Source organism: Bos mutus, chromosome 5 (assembly GCF_027580195.1).
Source record: "Bos mutus isolate GX-2022 chromosome 5, NWIPB_WYAK_1.1, whole genome shotgun sequence".
Classification (NCBI taxonomy): domain Eukaryota; kingdom Metazoa; phylum Chordata; class Mammalia; order Artiodactyla; family Bovidae; genus Bos; species Bos mutus.
The window spans coordinates 99,659,708-99,673,524 of NC_091621.1; the positions used below are offsets into that span (position 1 = coordinate 99,659,708).

Sequence of the window (13,817 nt, forward strand, 5' to 3'; positions counted from 1 at the left end):
TCTCTAATTCTACTGACCCATCAGAGGCAGGCACAACTCTCTCTAGACTCCTCCCCCAACAAATTAAAACTGCATCTACATCATGCCTCATGTGCTTTCCCTCCCCTAACAGGGAAACTGATCAGAGAGAAACATAATCACTACCAGCAGGAATCTGATGAGCTTCTTTTTCCAGGGGTCACATTAAGGAAAACTTGCACATATAGAAACAAGAGATGATGCTGTAATTAACCCAAGATAACAGTTCTGCTGAGGAAAAGGGGAGAGTTATAATGTGTTTCCGTATTCACAGCAGGGAGATTTTATCTCTTTCCACCCAGCTTACGAATGACATGGGAAACTTAGAAGGACTCACATTTCACCCATTTCCCCTGCAAACATATTTATCCTTGAGATGAAAATCGTTGCCCAAGCTCTAGCCGCCAGTCACCCTTTTGCACCCTTTTCCATGAATATTCTTTCCAAAATGTCTGCTTGTAGGAGCAAGATCCAGGATTTCTACAGAAAACTACAGAGAGACACACACAGTGCACTGCACATCCCCTGTTAGCCAGAAAGGGACAGAGAAGAAAGAGAAACGACCAAAAGGCGACACAGCGAATAAAACAAAACAGATCCCCCAAACGGCAAAGTGCAAGCGACGATTTAAAAAACACATAGAGACCGTGTTTGTAATTACCCATCCAGGTTATATTTTCAGGGCTTCCAGGCAAAGAACCGGCTGGTTGAAGTTTTGTGCCCCTCTGATTGTGATGGGAGGATTGTATTTGAAGCTCTGGGCACGTAGAGATGGAATGAGAAGGAGGCTGAGCTGGAAGAAACACCGAGGGGGGAGGGAAAGGGAGAGAGTGTGAGAGAGAGAGAGAGAGGGAGCAGAGCTATCTCTAGCTACGCCTTCTCTAAGCTCCGGGAGCCCAGGAGAGCGCTCGTTTCAGGATTTTGGGAGAGGGGTGAAAAGAGGAAAAGGCAGCCCCCGCTCTGCCCCGGCCTTGCTGCCCCCGAGGGCAGGGAGGATTCCGGCCCGCGCCCCCCTCCTGGCGGGCCGCCCTGGGAGCCTGGGAGCGCGCGAAGCCGGCGGCGCAAGGAGCTGTCCAGTTCAGCACCACCCGGTAATGCAGTAGGTGGGAGCGCCTCCTCCGGGGGCCGAGCCGGCCGGGAGTGGGGTGGGGGGGCAGGCGGGCGGCCCATCCTGCAGCAAGACGCCGGCACCCCAGTTTCCAGGAGCTTTGCAGATAGGGGGAGGGAAACCCGCCTCGATTCTCCGGGAGGAACCCCCTCCCTCCCCCACTTCGCCAACACTACCACCGCCACCAACAACAATAACCGCCGCCGCTGCTCGTCCTGCCGCCGCCGCCGCCGCCGCCGCGCCTGCCCGCCCTGCTGCTGCCGCTGCCGCTGCCGGGGCAAAACCATGGAAGGCGAGACCCCCGCACCTGTTCAGCTGAGATCAAGGGCTTACAGAATACTGGGAAGTCTGGTCTGAAACGAAAGCTCCCGAGACCCCCCAAGGAAGAGAACTGGCGAAGCAAAGGATTTTCATGGCGCAGGCCGCAGAGCCGAGAGCGAAGACGGAAGGTTGCATCTCGGCTTTTACAATCTCTAACTGTCTAGGTCCCGACCATGAGAGATTGTGTTGAGAATGCGGCTGTTCCCTGGTTCACTGTGGAAGCCATCTCCAAATTAGCTATCACATATGGAAACTGGAGACCAGAATTTTAGGAAAAGAGATTAAGGCATCTCACTTGGGGGGGTGGGGGGTGTCTTTTTATTTTTTCCTTTTTTTTTTTTTTTAATCACTGCAACTGGAACAGTTTCTGATCTCAAAAGGCAAGCCTCTCTTCCCGTGTGATCTTTATAATTTACACTCTTTTCCGTGAGCTTTTCTTACCTCCCTTTTTTTATATCTCTCCACATCCTCTGTTCACACATATATCCATTATATTAGTAGTGGAATTATTTTTATTTTTTGCTTTAGTACTCGCACCTTCACACACACTCTCCCGAGAACCCGAAGTCGGTTGGGTGTTTATATAATGAAGAATTATGGGGCTGTTTGATCGAGGTGTTCAAATGCTTTTAACCACGGTTGGTGCTTTCGCTGCCTTCAGTCTGATGACCATTGCTGTGGGAACCGACTATTGGCTCTACTCCAGAGGGGTTTGCAAGACCAAAAGTGTCAGTGAGAATGAAACCAGCAAAAAGAACGAGGAAGTTATGACCCATTCTGGATTATGGAGAACCTGCTGCCTAGAAGGTATTTGATTTCCCATCTCCTCCCCCTCCCCACCCCCTCCCCTTCTCACTCCCCCTTCCCCACCCGCCTCCAAATAAGTCCCCTTTACATTCCACCATTTTCTTACTTCACTCCTTCCACCACAGATCAAGGCTGGTTGGGTGAGTTTCAGAGGAAAGAAAATCAATAAGCAAAAACCATACTCAACTCTCCAGCCTCCACCACCCCCCTTTCCTCAACCTTCTTCATTGGAATAATCTATGATATGATGAAAACAACAACAAGAGATTGTTTTTAAAAAGTCAAATGTGCTCCACCTGCTTTGGAATCATTAGGATTTGCCTTTTGATGTAGTATGCCCATCTATGAGGGTATAAAAAAACAATTGCCTCTCTCAACATTGCTCCTCTTTTCGTAATGAAGAATTCCAAAATGTTCTTCCTTTCCCCTTCTCCTCCCCTTACTCCCCAAAAGTCTAAGACACATCATCATCTGCAAATCTCCTTTTTTTTTTTTTTGAAAAAATCTGTTGTTTCTAAGAAGCCTTATTTGGTAAATCCTAATTATTCCAGGATCGCAAGCTGAGTTCAAGAGCATTTCGTAACGTCTATGAGCCACACATATCATTCGAGGCGACTGGCTGAGTGTGTATGTGTGTTTTAACGTTTACAAAGTCTAAAAATACATACGTCTCTCACAGGAAACAAACCCAAGTTCTAATAAACAGCAATTCACTTGCAGGTTAGGCTGAGAACCAATTCACTTCCACGCAGAGTGACATGTCTGTTATTCAGAAGCGTGTAGAGTCAGCATTGCAGCCAGCTTGGGAATCAGACATTGTGCAGGGAGGCCGGGAGGGAGGCGAGAGCATGGGGAGGTTGTGAGGGGACAAGAGGGAGCTGTGGGGCAGGGGGAGGAGTGTCAGCTGTTTACCTTGATCTTGCAGGGTCATTGGGACATGTGTGCCCGTGTATGTGCTGTGGGCAAAGCGGTCCCACAGAGGATAAGCTGGGAGATCAGGGTATGGATGAAAGCATGTGCTTCTGAGACACATTAATAAACACGGGGAGGGGGGCAGGAAACTCCTGCAGGTCATACAACCTGCATTTAGCAACAGACTTTAATATAAGGGGCTGCATGTGAGTGGCTATCTGTGTCTGTGTGTATAAGCTACAGCCACCCATAGAAAGACATACACAGAGAGATACGTGTTTCTGGGTGGAAAGAAAAGCTGATGTGCTTTGCTTCTGATATGAACCAATACGGAGGCCGTTTGAGCAGCGCTGGGAAGCGGGGACTGCAGGACTGTTTGTTAAGCTCAACATGGGATGGTGGTGCAGGGAGTTGAAGCCAGGAGACAGGGGAGAAGAGAGGGAAATGGACTAAGAGGGAGAGAACTGATGTGGTCTCAGAGTCTAACCCAAACTGAGCTCTTTGGGAAATGATTATGCCTGGGGAAAGAGCACCAATTCCGTGCCCCCCTCCCAACAATCTTGGTGCAAATCGTTGAGTGATGGCTGAACATGTTTTGAATAGCTAAGTGACTTCATTGAGCGATGGTCTATTTGACGCATACTGCATTTGGTGCCCTTTCTCAATCCAAACCGCTGCCTTGAACATAGTCTGCAGAGGAGCTCTATGCTGAATACTATATGCTCTTCCCCAGCCAGAGAATCAATATCGGGAAATTAATAGGCACTGTTTTAAACACACCCCTCCTTTAAAAAATGAATAGCCTTTCATGCAGCTAGTCATTAACAGTGGAAAGACTTCCATTTAATTAAACATTTATGGCAGACTTTAATTCCAAAAGAGAAGAAAAGCAAAGTGAATGAGGGTTGCTTTAGGGAACACGATCATAGAAGCAATTTGCCTTGCTTGGATTTCAGTTAGACGGAGGAAGATATACAGCCAAGAGATTAAAGACAGGACATGGTTTTAGAAGAAATATTCCCAGACATTAGTGACTTGGAATAGATATACTTTCTTATCAGGGTTTTGTTTGAAAATTCTTAATACTATGATCTTTTAAACATTTTTCTAATTCCTATAAGGGAAAAGGACTAGAGGTGGCTTGGGATAACTTGTGCGTTAAAAGGCTTAAATATTTTCATTAAAATTCCATCTGTTTGGTGTCCACATCCCCAAATGTGCTGCCCACTCCCTTCAACTTTCCCTCCAAGCTGTAACCCCACCTCGCTCCCAGAATCATCCCTTAAAGGGTTAGTATTACAACATGTCCCAAGGATTGTGTGATGCTCCCAGAAGCCCTGGGTTTGGCTCTTCTCCCCAGGATTGAGGCCTCCAGACAGTGGCAGGTCGGGGGCTGGGCCAAGTTGCCTTGGGGATTGCTGTTCCTTTTCCACTTGTAGCCCAGGCAGGAAGGGTTGGTACTCAGGGCTCCAGTTCAACCTGGCCTTTAATTTCCAAAACCTCTGTCCATATGGGGTTTTGTAGGCCTGAGATGCTGTACCCCCTCCCCTTAGGAAGCTGGGCCTTGGCCACTTAGGATGTGGTTTGAAGGTGTTAAAGATACATATTCTCAAAAACTGCACTGATTTCCGAAGATTATAAGTGCACTTATTTCTGCAGGTTGGCATAGATGGTTCTTGTGGGGCATTCCTGTGCTTGCTGTTTTGAACATTCCAAATAGGATCAGCCTTTATGGAAACCAAGTTGTCTGGTTTTCCCAACCTCTGTTTTTGGTGAGAAACTGTACTTTCAGAAAAGATTTCACATCACCCCTTTGTTATGTTTCCTACTTGTACCCAAAAAGTTGTGAACAGATTTCTAGTCTTCTCCCCAAGATGCTGCTAATGACTCCAGGTGAAAAACCGCCTCCTGTCTTCTTCTGGTCTCTTTGGCTATCTGGTTTACGTTAAGGCTTTTTGTCCCCAGAGATGATTTTTTTCTGTTCACTTCTTGGTGAAAATAAGAATCAGAAGACATTTCCTTGCATCCATGACTGTTTTTGAAATGAATTCGTCTGTTGAGGCATGAGAAGGGGACAGGATCACCTGTTAGGGGCTGACACAGCAGGAGGGGGAGAGGAATCGAGAAGAAATCACAGCCTTTCTTCTCTCCCTCTGCAGAGTGAGCAGCAGGAGTGTCTCTGTGTGTGAACTTGAGACCCTTGGCAGGCTAGTGTCCTTACTGGGATTTGAGGGTGTTGGGGGCAGGTCTGTCTGCTCATGGATCCCATGTAAATGGAGAGTGATAGGAGAAGTTCTTGAACTTTTCAGGAAAGCTACTTTAAGAGCCTCCAAATGGAGAGATGAATTGGCCCTTTCAGAGAAGAATTCAATAAAATCTACAACAGGACACTAAAACAGCTTGTTCCAAGCATGCTGTCTCTGGGCCACACGGTGGATATTAACCTCTGTTGTCACCAAAAGGAATCATCGTCTCCAGGGGCAGCAAGAAATTCACTCTTTGTGTTTGTTCTCTCCTGTACATTTCTCCCCTCTGTCTGGGCTCCATGTCTTCCCCAGAGGATTCCCAGCCCTGCAGAGGAGGAGCTAGCAACAGTACACTGTGGTCCTAACAGAAACACCCCCTTCCTTCCCACTCCCTCTCTCACCCTTTTCCTTGCTGAGGCAGAGCAGTAATCTTTCTCTCCATCCAGACTGTTTGGTTCCCTCTGCTGAATTTCTGAGCTTCTCTTCTTCTTCTCTTCTCCTCCTCAAGCTGCTTTCTCACAGGGGCTCCGCCGTCCATTCTACATCCCCATTCTCTCTGTTCTCTCTGCATAAGAAGTCGCTGGGTTTTCTTGAACTATTTTTTCCAAGTTCATAATTTCATAACGTTTGCTTGGCCTGCAAGGTGGCGAGTGCCCCACACTGGGTTCAGCCACGGCTCTCTTGTTCCACAGAAGGAAAGTATATCTCTTTTATTTTAGGAATGCCAGCTGCCTTTCTTGGACACTTTTGCCTTTAAGGGTGGAAGAGTTGAGTTTAGAAGTTACTAATGGGCCTACATACTGTGTACATATCACTCTATAATTCCCAAGATATTTTGACCTTCTAGGTACTTTGCACACAGTCGGTACAGTAAAAATAGGTATCAATGGATTGATGCAGAAATTCTTAAAATTATTGAAATTAATTCAAAAATCATAAGGACATGTGTGGCAAGTTACTGAGAGAGAGGAAGAGAGGGGAAGGGGTGAGGAAACCAGAACGATTTGTTTGCTCTTCCTAGAATTTCTTTTCTGTTTAATTTTTATGTCATATTGGAGTGTAGTTGATTTACAATGCTGTATTAGTTTCAGGTATACAGCAAAGTGATTCAGTTATACATACACAGATATCCAGTCTTCTTCAGATTTTTTCCCATATAGGTCATGGGATTTCTTTTTTTAAAAGAATAATAATGAGTCATGAATTCATTGTTGTAAAATAAGAACATTCAAAAGGAGTCAGTCACTGGGTTGCCCAGCTACTAATTAGCTAAAGAAAAATTGTCAGTACACTCAGTCTCTACAGGGAAGAAAAAAATAATCCATTGATTTTCTTCCCTTTTCTGTTTAAGGTATGCAAAAGCCTAGTTTGATCCTAATACTCACCAGAACAGACACTTCAAGCAGAGAGCAGACATCAGAGACCATCCCCATGTAGCTTCCCCAAAACCTTGCCCAAAATTCTTTATCAAACTTCTCCACCCAGTTCCCTAGACCTCAAGAACTTTGCCCAAGCTCTTAGCTTCTGACTGGCAGTTTTCCATAAAGGCAGGTCTCACGTTCCTATTCCTTCTCACCTTGTAAGACAAGTCTGACTCCTTTACTGAGGAACCAGCCCTGCAAATCCCAACCCATTCACGCTGCCCTCCTGCCTTCACTTTATAGGTGCTAGGTGTAACACCGCACCACGTAGGCAGAGCCAGAACTTGAATCCAGGCCTCTTGTTTTCATCCTGGAAACTCCAGAGAGCTCTATGCACGGACCCTGGCCTCTGTGGCCTTATGTTCACATTCATTGTCGGCAGCTGATTCTATTCTGTCTGCATCCCACTGAGTATCCTCATTGAGCGCCCGACCCAAGCATGTCAGGACACCGGAGTTCTGACCTGCTGACTCCCTGACATGCTACTCCTGCCGGCTGCCCACACCTTACAAGGTGACAGCTCTGTCCTAATCCCCTCACTCCCACGAGGCCAAGGAGACGCAACACTGAACTTCAGGCTGGACCCACCACATGCTTCTTTGGTTTCGCCCTTTTATTTTGGAAGTGTCTCAGTGTAAACTCTCCATGGGTCTTATGTTGGCCAGCATTTTTCAGAAACTAGCAGATTTATGTTCCCTGAAGTGACGGAAGTTTTCAGAGGCAGCTTTGTGGTGTGTGATGCAGTTGACACAAGTTTGCAGCCACACAGACCTGGGTTCACTTCAAGTGCTGCAGCCTTCTGAGCTGTGCAACTTGAAGCAAGTCATTTTACCTCTCCAAGCCTCAGTTTCCCTTTCCACAAACAGGAAGCCTAACAGCCTTCTCACAGGGTAGCTGGTTGGAATGAAGCCTGCAAATGTCTGTCACCTTCTTTCCTGACCACCTGGTATAAAATTACAGTCAACAACCTCATACATTGTACTGCTGGCTCTGTTTTATTTTACTTTTTTTACAGACTATGTCCCACCTTCTAGCACACCATGAAATTTTACTCATACTACTTGTTATCTATCTGCACCACTAGACAGTCAGCCCCACGAGGGCAGGGATCTTTGTTCTGCCTCTTGCTGTAACCACAGCAAGTATGATAGCACGAGACATCAACCTATCTTAGCTGGCAAATGAAGACGCCACCACCGCCTGCCACAGGATGGGCATTGAGGAAGGGTGGTCACTTCCCATCATCAAAGGATGGTTCTTTAAATTGGACACTAGTGGCGATGGCGGCTGAAACATCTTTTTTTTTTTTTTTTGACATTCTGAAAAATAAATAATAGAGTCAACACAGAAAGAAGAGGGATAGAGGGAAGGAGAAGGAGTGGGAGAGAGTTTCAACACACAAGGGGCAATAACAAAGAAAGATAATAAAAAACAAAGTGCCTGAGAAGGAAGTGCTGGGGCGGGGTGGGGGTGGGGGAATCCTCTAAATAGACACTGGCCACGTTTTCCTCTCTGTTCATCATCCAGAGCGTTTGTCACACAGGTCCTCGGGGAGAGCTTCCCATGAGTGTTAGCTTTCAGGTCAGTGGGGGAGGAGGCTATATGTACTCAGACTGATCATGCAGGAGATTGTTAAATAGTTCAGAATTCAATGGTCACTTTTCGACTTGAATATTAAAAAAAATCTCCCATATTCAGATGAAATACGTGTTTTAAGTTTCCAGGTTAGTTTTCAGTGACAAATTAACCAATTCCTTCATTCATTTATTTTATTGGTTAAATCTTTGATGAGTCCCTGCAACTTGCCAGGTGCTGGGTCAAGGGTTGGGGTCATGGTGGGCAGCAGCTCCCTTCAGGGTCATTGCCCTCAGAGCCTTCTGGAAGAGACAGATGCTATTTCAAAGACTCTCCCAAATATATATATATATACATGTATTCATACATATATATGTATATACACACACACACATATATACATATGCACATGTATGCTAAGTCACTTCAGCTGTGTCTGCCTCTTTGCAACTCTATGAACAGTAGCCCACCAGGCTCCTCTGTCCATGAGATTCTCCAGGCAAGAATACTGGAGTGGATTGTCATGCCTTCCTTCAGGGGATCTCCCCAACCAAGGGATAGAACCTGTGTCTCTTATATGTATGTATTTTACAACTATGATAGTGCTCTCAAGGGGAGTCACATGAGACTGTGAGTTTATGATATGAAGATAGATCTAATCAGAGAAGGCTCCCCTGAGGAAGTGAGATGTAAATGGCTATCTGAAGGATGCATCACTGGGTGAAAAGAGGAGGAAGGAACATTTCAGGTTGGAGGGCAGCAAGTACAGAGAGCAGTGAGGGAGAGAAGGGGCAAGTCCTGGACGGAGGCCAGGGTGGCTGGAGGGTGCAGATGGACATGGGATGGGGGTGGTGATGGTGCTGGATGGAGTTGGGGGGTGCAGAAGGAGGACCCAACAGTGCGGAGCCTCACTAGTCTCGTTAAAGACTTTTGCCTTTTGACTTCTGGCTTCTTGTTTAAAAGCTGTGTGACCTAGAGCTAGTTAATTCTGTCAGTACCTCCTTCACCCCGTCCATCTAAGGGAGCTGATGATGCCTGCCCTAAAGTTGTGAGGATTCGAGCGCCATTCCCTTCTCTTTGTCATGCTCTTCCCAGTGTGGCTTCCCTTGTGGCTCAACTGGTAAAGAATCTGTCTGCAATGTGTGGGACCTGGGTTCAATTCCTGGGTTGGGAAGATCCCCAGGAGAAGGGAACGGCTACCCACTCCAGTATTCTGGCCTGGAGAATCCCATGGACTGTATAGTCCATGGGGTCGCAAAGAGTTGGACACAACTGAGCGACTTTCACTTTCTTCACTTTCCCAATCCCACCCAGATCTGAGTGTGGTGGGCTCTTTGGCCTGAAAACTTATGACAGCCCAGAGAAGGGAAGAAATAGACTGATTCAACTCCAATCAAAGAAATTCAAAATATGCTTAGTGGAGGTGTTGATGGTAGGTGCCAATCCTGCAGTGGACCCAGGGAGGCAGAAGTGAACAAGACCCACCTCCTCCCCTCAGGAGCCTACAGGCAAGTCCCATCAGGAAATCCCAAAGAACAAGCATCTTACAAAATGACTCCATTTCACACAAGACATGTGACATAGCCTGCTGCCACCTCAGCTTATCACCCTCCCACAAACTCAGAGAGATTCCCTGAGTTTCTCTGAGACGTCTCTAGCAATCAGTTAGGATCACTGAGGATTTGAGCTGGAATTGGAATGAGGCTCAGTTAAATCCTCCAGACTTTTTGAAAATAGGAATGAGACTAGAAAGATGCGAACTGTGCTCCCCAAGGCCAAGGAATGCATGTCAGCCCTTGTGGGATCGCCAGTGAGCTCTCTGCCCTCGCCAGGACCCTGGTCCTTTTTCCTGGGGGTATAAAGGGCTCTGATCTCCCAGTTCTGATGCCATCGGTTATAAAAAATGACCTAACTACTTAAACAGCTTTAAGGGCAGGGGAAAACAGATCTAATATAACACCAGTTGAAAACACACTTTAATTTCAGAAACCTTAAAATTTAAAATATGTGCCTTGGAATCAAAGGAAGATGGTATGGCTGCCTTGCTGGCAGAGAGAAATGCAGGCAAGGTGTTGGGAGAGCCCAAGGGACTTCTCCAGTGCCCTTAGTGCCTGTCCTGTGACTCAAGAAGCAGCTTGGAGAAGTGTGTGGTCTTACGAGCACATTTTTTGACAAGGAAAAGGGTGATTCTTGATCTCTGCTCTACAACTGCTCCCTGAGTCCTTGCCAGGTACTGTGTGAGCTGCTAGGACAGAGGCAATAGCACCATCTACCCTCAAGGAACTTCTAATCTAGAAGAGAAAACAGACCAGTGAACAGACAATGATGACGAAGCAGCATGAAGCCTAAGCTCAGAGCGTTCTGGGAGCACAGAGACTGGGAAGAAGGGGATCCAGGGATGACCGGGGTTCGGAAGGATACATGGGAATGTGCTAGCTGGGGAGAGGAAGCGTACCTCAGACAGAAGAAACGGCAAGTGCAGAAGCACAGACACCTGAGCAGCCAGTCCTGTGTGGCTGGAGCGTAGAAAGCCTGGACTGGGGAGTGTGGGGGGGGGGGAGGGTGGGCAGAGGAGATGGGACCCCACAGGGACAGAAATGGCTCTTGTGGAATAGTTCATGTTTCATCATGTAAGGAAAGGGGACCCAGAGAGATGGTAAGCGAGGGATGGTCACAGGTGGCTTTGCTCATTCGTGAGATCGCTGGCTGTTGTGACCCTAATGGATGGGATCCCAGTCCAGTGGAGCTGGTGAAATTTAACTGAGAAGGGCAAGCACAGCAGAAGGTCTTGGCAGAGCCCAGATGATGCACCCTAAGCTAGCTGTAGTGAACAGAGAGAAAGGGGGCACAGAGAGAAGATTGTAAATGATGTATTGAATACAATCAAGGTGCTTCAAGGCCCTGCCTTCCCAGCAGCAGCACAAGCTTTTACTGGGCTGGGCCCTGGGGCTACAGGGATGCAAAAAGTCTCTGATCAACATCACCTTCTCCCTCTAGGGGAGTCTTCCTGATCATCCCATCTAAGGTAGCCTACCATCCTGTTACCCGATTATATTCCCTTCTTCGACAATTTAAAATTGACTTTTTAGCATTTACTTGCTTAGGGCTCTGTGTCCCTCTAGAAGCCTGTGAGCAATGTGAGGGCAGGGGGTGTGTCAGCCTTGGCACAAAGAGTGTTTAGGAGCTAAATGTTGAGTAAATGATTAAGGCAATAGTGTCTACCCTCAGGGACCTCCCATCAGGGGAGGCTGTGTATATATGTGTGTGTGTGTGTGTATGGTCTGCATGCACACACAATCAGTCCTTCCAATTCTTTGTGACCCCATGGATTGCAGCCCACCAGGTTCCTCTGTCCATGGGATTTCCCAGGCAAGAATACTGGAGTGGGTTGCCATGTCCTACTCCAGGGGCTCTTCCCCAACCCAAGAAGCGAACCTGTGTCCCTGCATTGGCAGGCAGATTCTTTACCACTGTGCCACCAGGGAAGGCCACAGGGGAGGGAGATGGACTTTTAGAAACTCCTCTTGACTCCTCCTCTTGACAATCATCTCTCTGAGGTTTGGCTGAAAGGCCCTTGAGAACAGGCAGGGGATTCCCACACACCCCGCAACCTGGGATGCTCTTGGAGCACCTTCGGGGCCACAGCTATGCCACAAAGCTTCCGGAAGCTGACAAGCCACCACGAGCCTGTTCCCTCCTGGGCGAACAGGAGGGAACCTTTTCTCAATCCAAAATCACCTTTTCTCTCAATCCAAATCCTCATATGCTTATTGCCTGGCTCAGAGGTACCAACTTAGCAGCCCTGAGTTGGCCTCAGAAGAGCTGCCTCCCCCTTCTCCTTATGGACACGATATTCACTCTTTCCTGAACCTCCTTGACCTTGGGTAGTCTTCCAGCTGCTAACAAGAATGCTGCAGATTAGGTGCGAGATCGCAGGTGCACTCTTGCCGTGGCCTCAGTGAACGGCTCAGCACCTTGTCTGCCAACCATCCGCTGTGCAGTGTACACACCCCAGCACCAGTCTCTCTCTTGGCCTTTCCATTGGGCAAAACTCGCTGGTGACCAGCTGTTGTTGATCCCTGGACCTTTCTTTATCTCAGTTTTGCCCCATTCTCTCTTCTTTCACTTTCCGGGCATAAAGGATCATTCCTGCTTTTCTGCCACATTTTCCCCTCAAACTGTTATCTCTGTCTGCACAAGTCCTTTTCTTTATCCTTCTTGAATTTTCCCTAAAGCTGAGACCTTTCTTCCTCAATTTTGCAGAAGAAAGTAATCCTGAAAAACAACTCCCTGGCATCATTTTCTCACTAATAACAACAATAATACTAACTAATCATTCCTGCAATGCTTCCTGTGTGCTCAGCATTATTCACATGTTTCCCAGGGCTGCTCTTATTTAATCTTCACAATTCTGAAGATATATGTTATGATATCCACTATCTCCATCTTAAGAGAATCAGAGAAGTTAAGTGACTTGTCCAAGGTCACACAGCAAGTGGCAGAGCTCGGATTCCAACCCAAACCTGTCCAATCCAAAAACCTGTGCACAGCCTTCTATTACACTAATTATATTTACAATTTTCCCCTGGCCCCCAAATCTGTAAATAAATTACTTTGAGAAGTTGAAAACAAGGCTAAGCAGAAATTGCTATTTGTAATTCATGCATGATGAAGTGTTCAAAACTTTGAAGCTTAAATTAGCATATGCTTATTACCTGGGGCAGAGTGGGGAGAAGTGGAGGGCCTGCCAGGTTTTCCCACTGTTTAGAGTACAGAAGGATGCCTCAAAATGCATATACAACCCCGTTTCTAGTTCATGGAGGGGAAAGAGGTGAAGGCACACGTATATTCTTTCTCCCCACCCTTCTGCCTAGAGGGCCATTTCCAACCACATCCCACTTGTCTTCCTTCAGGGCTTAGCTCTGCCACCTCCCACCTTGCTCCCACCTGGTTCACACTCCCTCCCTCTTTCCTTCTTAGGCATCTCTGCATGTCTCCGATGCAGCATCTTCCATCTTTTCTGTTGCCTGTTTCCATTTCTGCCTCCACCTCCAGACCATGAGTCCCCATGTCCGTTTCTTCAACAAAATGTACTCAGTCACGGCTGTGTGTCAGTTACCCCCTATGCTCTGGGTTTACAAAAGTGATCAGATACCGCCCCTGCCTTCAAGGGGCTTATGCCCCAGTGGGGGATTGGAGGACCCAAGCAAGAATACCCAGGAGTGGAGAGATTGTTTCAGGAAGAGATGTGAGAGAGCATGGGGTGTTTGGGGGACCACACGAAGATTCTACTATTGCTGGAGAAACAAGTGTGGGAGGGGAGGTAGGGGAAGGTATTAATACTGAGGTTTGACTTTAGACAGAGACCACATCATAAAGGGATGGTTCACTTGCAAAGAGGTCTAAGAG

At 47.1% G+C, this 13,817-nt stretch overlaps 1 protein-coding gene across 1 annotated transcript in view; it reads left to right on the forward strand.

Moving 5' to 3' along the window:
• Positions 1-2,043: 2,043 nt before the first annotated feature.
• The window catches only part of CACNG2 (calcium voltage-gated channel auxiliary subunit gamma 2), a 120,195-nt gene continuing 108,421 nt past the window's right edge, over positions 2,044-13,817 (forward strand). Inside the window, exon 1 of the mRNA XM_005887462.3 lies at positions 2,044-2,254. Coding sequence (XP_005887524.2) covers positions 2,044-2,254 — 211 coding nt within the window. The remainder of the gene's footprint in view (positions 2,255-13,817) is intronic.